A 6,729-nucleotide genomic window follows, 5' to 3' on the forward strand; every position below is an offset into this window, starting at 1 on the left:
GTTCCTGGAATGCTAACAGGATCGACAAACCAAACTGCCAGCCAGGCCTGAGGAAAGATGGAGATATATGTATATGTATATATTTTTTTTCCTTTTTGAATTTCAACCCAAAAAATATTCCAGAAAAAGATGTAGAGGCAGGGTCTCTTTCAAAGGACATTGGCTTCCAAAGACAGTGGGCTGGCCTACAGTCAGGCTACCTCAGCCCACTTCTCCCTGCTTACTCCAGGATGGGGGAAACGGTAGAGGTGGGGGGACAGCTGGGAACAGGGGCCAGGACAGTGGTGGCTCTGGGGTAAGAAGCTGGGCTGAGGCTGAGGAGAGGTGGGAGCTGCCCATGTGCAGTCATCTTTGCCCAGTGACACCTCAAAGCTGTCCGGGCTAAGAACCTATATAGGCGTGGGTGAGGCAGGCTAAGCAGGATGCTGCAGCTCAGAGCTGGCCTTCCCTTTCTAACTGATGATCTGCCGGGGTCGCCCATAGCCTGTCATGCCAGCCTGTGAGGCCCCTCTGTTGCTGCCCATTTGAAGGCCAATGACGTGCTTCCCCTCCTGCAGTTGACTGTCTGTGAACTCCCTCTTATGCTCCTGGGCTTTCCTAGAAGAAAAGGAACCAGGGTAAGGCTTGCTAGAACTTAGTGTTCTCCGTTTCCTGACCCCTGTTACTTCTATGTCCATCTCCCTTCCCTTCTCTTTGTCTTCTCTTTTTTTCCCCTGAGTTTTTCTGGCCCCAGGAATTAGGGAACCTGATGGAGCACATGCTGGTTAAAAAAAAAAAAAAAGGAGTGCAGAAGTAAGACTTCATTTTCCCCAGTCCAACACCCTTACTTGGGACATTTCTGGCTCTGCTACACCTGATCTTTACCACAGCTGACCAGCCCAGGCCACCCCAACCCCACAAAGAGACCCAGTGGGCACATACTTCATAAACCAGTTGGGATCTCCACGGTAGTGTCCATCGTTCTTGGTCACAGCCAAACTGCCCAAAGCCATTACGGTCCTCTGCACTGCTGCCATATCTTTTCCTATGAGAAGAGTGGCCGGGGAACCAATTACAGAACCATATAGGCAATACCTGCCCAGACTCAGAAATGGCCAAACCAAGAGCAAGTGGCACCAAATCAAGAGGGTTCAAGAGACCCTATCTAACCCTAGTGAGTATGGTGTGGCATATATTTTACATGCATACATTTCTAGGGTCCAACATAGGCCCTTGTACATAGGAGGAAAATGCTGTCCCACCAAGCTGGTCCCCTGATTTGTGCTCTCTTGGCATATCCCATTCCTGCTCTGCACACATGAACAACTGGTTGTGGCTTTTGATACTCCCTCTCCTCGCCTGATAATCTTACTCTCCGCTGGCCCCTGACACCAGCCCTTTTTCCTCTGTACCTTCAAAGAGGTCAACAGTCTGGAACATGTCAGTCTTGGTCACTCCATAATCCTCAGCTGCCTTCAAGAATTGAGCCACCTGTTCCATCTGCTTGAAGACCATGGAGGGCGGGTTCTCAGGCACCTTCACTGGCTTGGCTCCCTCGGGGTACAGGCTGTTCACCAACTTGCTCAGAATCTGACAGGTACAGAACACAGCTGAACACTCAGCTCAGGGGTTTGTCTCAGTTTGTAGGGTGGCATACACATCCCTAGACCCCCTTCGCAGGGTGCCACTCACCACGCCATTCTTCAGCCACACCTGGAAGCCCAGGCGCCCACGATCTGGACGGCCCACATCAGGGCCACACTGCATTACAATCCACTCCACTAGCCGCTCCTCCAGCTCCTCGTCATACTTCTTCTCAATCTTGGACTGCACTTCACGGCTCATGCCATAGGATGGACCCTTGTTGGCCATGTTGAGGCAGAGCTAAAGCAAAGTGTGGAGAAAAGAAGAAAGCCAGGGGGGTTGGGGATTTAGCTCAGTGGTAGAGTGCTTGCCTAGCAAGCACAAGGCCCTGGGTTCGGTCCCCAGCTCCAAAAAAAAGAAAGAAAAAGAAGAAAGCCATGGAATTGCTTTACTTCACGTGTATTAATCAGGCCTTTCCCTCTGAGGGGTTCCCAGCTACCCTGGACACCACAGCATGATCTATACCAGCTTTATCCACTTACTGCAGAGAGCCCTCTGTACCTGGGCCTCAAGGAACAAGGTCTTAGATATCGGTCAGTCCAGAGCAAGAGTCTGTCAACTTTTTATGTGAAAGACCAGGGTAAATATTTTAGACTCTGCAGACCATATGGCCTCTATTATTGTGGGAAAATAGCCCAGCTGATACATAACCAATGTGTGCCAATGACATTTTGTTTATTAAAGCAGACACCAGGCTGCATTTGGCCTGTGAACAATTGTGACAACCCCTGGCCTAGAGCCAGCCATACCTCCCTTCTTCCCTCCTTTCCCCAGTCCCTCTCCTCATTGCTTTCTTTCTGCAGTACCAGTGGAACCCAGGGCTGCACATAGAGAGGGAAGTTGGACCTTTTATAGGGTGTCTGGTTTTGTTAGGTTTTTTCCCCAAGAAGGGGTTTAACTGTGGCCTTGGCTGTCCTAGAACTCTCCTGCAGACTAGGCTGGCCTTCAACTCACACAGATCTGCCTGCCTCTGCCTTTTGAGTGCTAAAATTAAAGGTGTGTACTACTAAAGTCAGGCTTGTTTATAATACAGGAAGGCCTTGAACTTGGGATATTCCTACTTTAGACTTTGGAGTAGTTGAAATTAAAGCCCTTTGTCACCTGCTGGCTATTGAGAGCATTCATTCTTTGCCAAGATTAGCCAGAAAAGTACTAGTGAGGTCTTCCAGAAGCCACATTGTCCCCCACATTCAGCCAGCAAATATATTTGTCTAGCTACCAGTTGCCACCAAATCTTTACCCTCTGACCCAGAAGCTGGAAGAGCAAAGTTCATTCCCCCAAAGTGCTCTGACAAGACCTGACAAAGCCACCAGAGTCCACGGGTTCTCACAAAGCAGCTGCATTCGCAGGGAGACTGAAATGAAAGCGCTGTCGTGCCCACGTCAACCAGCTCTGGCTGTCGAGTAGTTAGAAGAACCATGCAGTCAGAGCCTTCCAGGGATGTCCCAGGGCCAAGGATCTGCCAGCCAGAGCATGGGAGCCTGGCCTGTAAGTCAGCTGTCGCCTCAAAGGCCTATCTATGCCCACCAGCTCTCTGTGGACCCAGACATGGAGGAGGAAGGCTGCAGGAGCAAAGCAGGCAAGTAGGTCCCTGGGTAGATACAGGCATGGCTGGGGCCTGACTCAGTCGTCAGGGGATACTCTGAGTGGGATGTCATCTGTCTGAAGTGTCTGAAGAACTTTGCAAATCAACCCCTGTTTCTGAGAGGTCATAGGTTGGGAGAAAAATTGTATGAGCATGGAGCAGTTGGCAGGCTCCGCCACCTCCTTCCCGTGAAAGTTGGGACCTTCTTCACGTCAGAGCTGTGGAGGTGGTAGGAGTGGAGCGAATGTTACCACATGGCTGTGGTCCCGGGCCGGCTATTAGACTCTGAACATCTTGATGGCCTTTCCCCTGTGCTGTCAACACTCTTCAGTAATGAGCTCTCTGCTTGAGAAGTGGGCTAACCGACTACTCAGAAAGCTGGGAAGAGACCGTCTGTGAACTATAGCACACATGACCTTCACAGAGCTCTTTGAGATGGGGGGGAGGGGGCGCTGCTCTAACCAGTGAGTTTACACAGTAAACTGATCTTCCCTTCTCCAGTTCCTACCCCCTTCTCCAAAGCTTTCCCTGAGCCCAGCACCAACTTTGAGAGAAAAAGAAACAGAAAAACCAGAAGACCTGTTGAAATGACAGCCCTGGAGGCATCACTTCCCTGAGGGGAAGGAGAGGGGAATCTCACATGGCTTTCTGAGCATCTGCACTCAGCTGGTGCTGGAGGACTCAAAAGCCTGGTTTCTGTTGGGAAGTTGTCAACAGCCATGTCCCTCCCACACCCCATTGTGTGGCCTGCCCCCCACCAGGAACTGCTGGGACAAGGAACCATAAGAGCCACAAAACAAAGGGAGCCAGGTAAGTGTGTTGCCCCTTCCTCCCAGCCTCCACTCAGCCTGTCTCTACCACTTCCCTCTCCCAGCCAGTTTCAAGCACCTTACAGTTGCCATCAATTCCTGACCACTAGAGGAAAAGATGGGAGAGGACTGTCCTCACATGCACTTTTCAGTCTCCAGGAAGTTCTGAACAGACAGTCAACTGCAGGACCAAGAACAAGCCATAGCGACAAGAGCTCACACTGCAGCCCTGACATGTTAGGTCTGGGTCTGAGCAGGCCCTCAGGATTACATGTGCCCCTCACTATTCCACCCAGCACCGCCCTTCTGCCCTGTCTCTCCTAGTGGGGAGTATGAAGTAGAAAGTCCAGAGAAGTCTCTGAGAAGAGGCCAGGAGAGCAAATAAAAATATGATATATATGTGTCCAAATGCCATGATGAAATGTATTACACACACACACACACACACACACACACACACACACACACACACACAGACACACACACACACGGGGGTGGGGGGTATCAGAGGCACCGGGGAGAGGAGAGGGATATGAAGGGGGTATTTCGGCAGCCCACCAGGGTATTTCTAGACAGAAGCTCCGGTACAGAACACCTACGTGATACACAGTTGGATGCCTGTGGCTATGACTCCAGTCAGTGGAGAGGGTAGGCAGTGGAAAGGGGCCTCCACCTAGAAGGTGCTCTGAAGAACAAGCAGAACCAGGGTATATCTGCCTGCGGCACCCCAGCCCACAAGTCAGCAGTGCCCTCACCTAAATTCCAGGGACCCAGAAGAGCAGTCCTATTACATACTGACATCCTTTAAATAGCCCCAAGGGGAACAACCAACACCCTTTGGAAGGGATGGGGCCCCAGTGCTGCCCAGTCTCAGTTCCAAAGCTCCTCCGCCTGTCACCTATCTGCCTACAGTGGGCTGACCTCCTATTTTCAGACTCTGGCCAGAGCTGCCATGGAAAAGCAGGCCCTGTCGCAGACTCATCTGAAGCATTAAACTTGTGTGGTAGAGAGAGCGCGTGTCTGCCGTGCATAGTACCCTGAGGTTTGATCACTGGTGCTACCAACAAGATCTTCAGTCCTCTCCTGTCGGGGGTGGGGGTTGCATAGGCCCTGGGGACCATCAGTGGGTATTGCTTTCCAGAACTCAGACCCTCATCTTGGAGATCCTGAGATGGAGTTGGTCCCTTGGCCTTATTCGGCACCTCTTTGGGTCTAACACGCAGCCCATAGGTGGGAGAGTGACTGAAATACAAGCCTCCCTCTCACCCCAGTAATTCCCCCCATTTGATTCTTCTGCCCCAGTCAAGTCACCCTAGGCATTTTAACCAGACTTTTTGCCTACTCTAACACAGAGACCCAATTCCACCCAGCAAGCTAGAGGAGACTGGAGGACCCCCCAGCTGGCCCCCCAGCGTTGCCTAATAACACACACCCCTGCTGCTCCCGTTGCTCCCACTTACAAGGCTTGGTCGTTTGTGGGCTGGAAGGAGAGTAGCGTTGCTGTCTGGGCTGGTGCAGACGGGCTGGGGCGCCGGCTGGGTGAGGGGTTTAAAGGCCTCCGAGGCAGTGATGTCACCTCTCTCCCTGCCCGCTGGCGCCCCTCCTGCCCATGGAAGTCTGCTTGGCTTCCCACCCCATCCCACCCGCCCCAGCCGCCCCACTCACTCCACACAGGCTCCATATTTGGGGAAAGACACCAAGTTGGAGCAGTCTGTCGGGGGCAGCCGGAGACATTCTCTGCGTGCTTTAGAGATGCTGCGGGGTTGGGGCGGGGCGGTGCTGAGGGTGGCGGGAAAAACCTTTTATGGGCAGGACCACGAAAACCTTCCTTGCTGCCCCGACTTGGGTCTGCTTTTCAATGAGAAAGAAAGGAGGAGGCGCTCTAGAGAATTTGGCCCGACAGAAAAACGTCTTAGGAGCTTGCAGGGAACAAGCAAACCACCTTTTTGAAAGGCTTTAAAATCCAGTTGGTGGAAACTAGTCTCCACTGCAGCCTGGCTGCCCACCAGGCACTAAGCAAAGGCCTTCCTTTCACACTCAGAGCTGTTATGAGGTAGGAGTTACCAGCCCCTTTGACAGCTGTGAAAACTGAGGTTCAGAGTGGCGGAACTTGGATATTCCTGCCCACTGGTAGGGGACAGCTTCTACTTGGAGCAAGTCAACCCTGGCCCCATCTAGAGCACAGTGACAACGGGAGGATGTTTAAGGCCTGGCAAAGCTGAAGACACAGGGTAAGAAAGAGGACTAGGCGTCTAGAGAGATGGCTCAGCGGTTAATAGCACCGACTGCTCTTCCAGAGGTCCTGAGTTCATTTCCCAGCAACCACATGGTGGCTCACAACCATCTGTAAAGAGATCTGATCCCTCTTCTGGTGTGTCTGAAGACAGCTACAGTGTACTTATAATATAGTAAATGAATAAATCTTAAAAAAAAAAAGAAAAGAAAAGAAAGAGGACTAGGAAACATGGTCACTCCTCCCTTCCCTTCCAAACAGTCCTTTTCTTGAAAGATTCTACCCCTAGAGGTCCTCACTTATCCCCTTTGTACCTAGCTGCAGTGGGCCTGGGAAGGGACAGGTTCAGGGGTTAGACAACTGCTGTCAAACCTGATGGTCTGAGTTCAATACCCAGAACACACACAGTGTTGACAGAACCGGCTCTCCTCTGACCTGCACATGCTGCTGTCTCACTCACTCACTGAATGTCACTTTT

The 6,729-nt window shown here is 51.7% G+C and overlaps 1 protein-coding gene across 1 annotated transcript; it reads right to left on the bottom strand.

Annotated features, from left to right (window-relative positions):
- Positions 1-47: 47 nt before the first annotated feature.
- Positions 48-5,574, bottom strand: Tagln (transgelin). Its single transcript, XM_032909508.1, has 5 exons — positions 5,479-5,574; positions 1,672-1,863; positions 1,392-1,569; positions 922-1,024; positions 48-597 (listed from the first exon to the last, which is right to left on the bottom strand). Exons 2-5 carry the CDS (start codon positions 1,849-1,851, stop codon positions 453-455), a joined length of 606 nt encoding a protein of 201 aa, XP_032765399.1. The 5' UTR covers positions 1,852-1,863; positions 5,479-5,574; the 3' UTR covers positions 48-452.
- Between the last annotated feature and the right edge of the window lie 1,155 nt (positions 5,575-6,729).

The sequence above is a fragment of the Rattus rattus genome, chromosome 8 (genome assembly GCF_011064425.1).
Source record: "Rattus rattus isolate New Zealand chromosome 8, Rrattus_CSIRO_v1, whole genome shotgun sequence".
Lineage (NCBI taxonomy): Eukaryota > Metazoa > Chordata > Mammalia > Rodentia > Muridae > Rattus > Rattus rattus.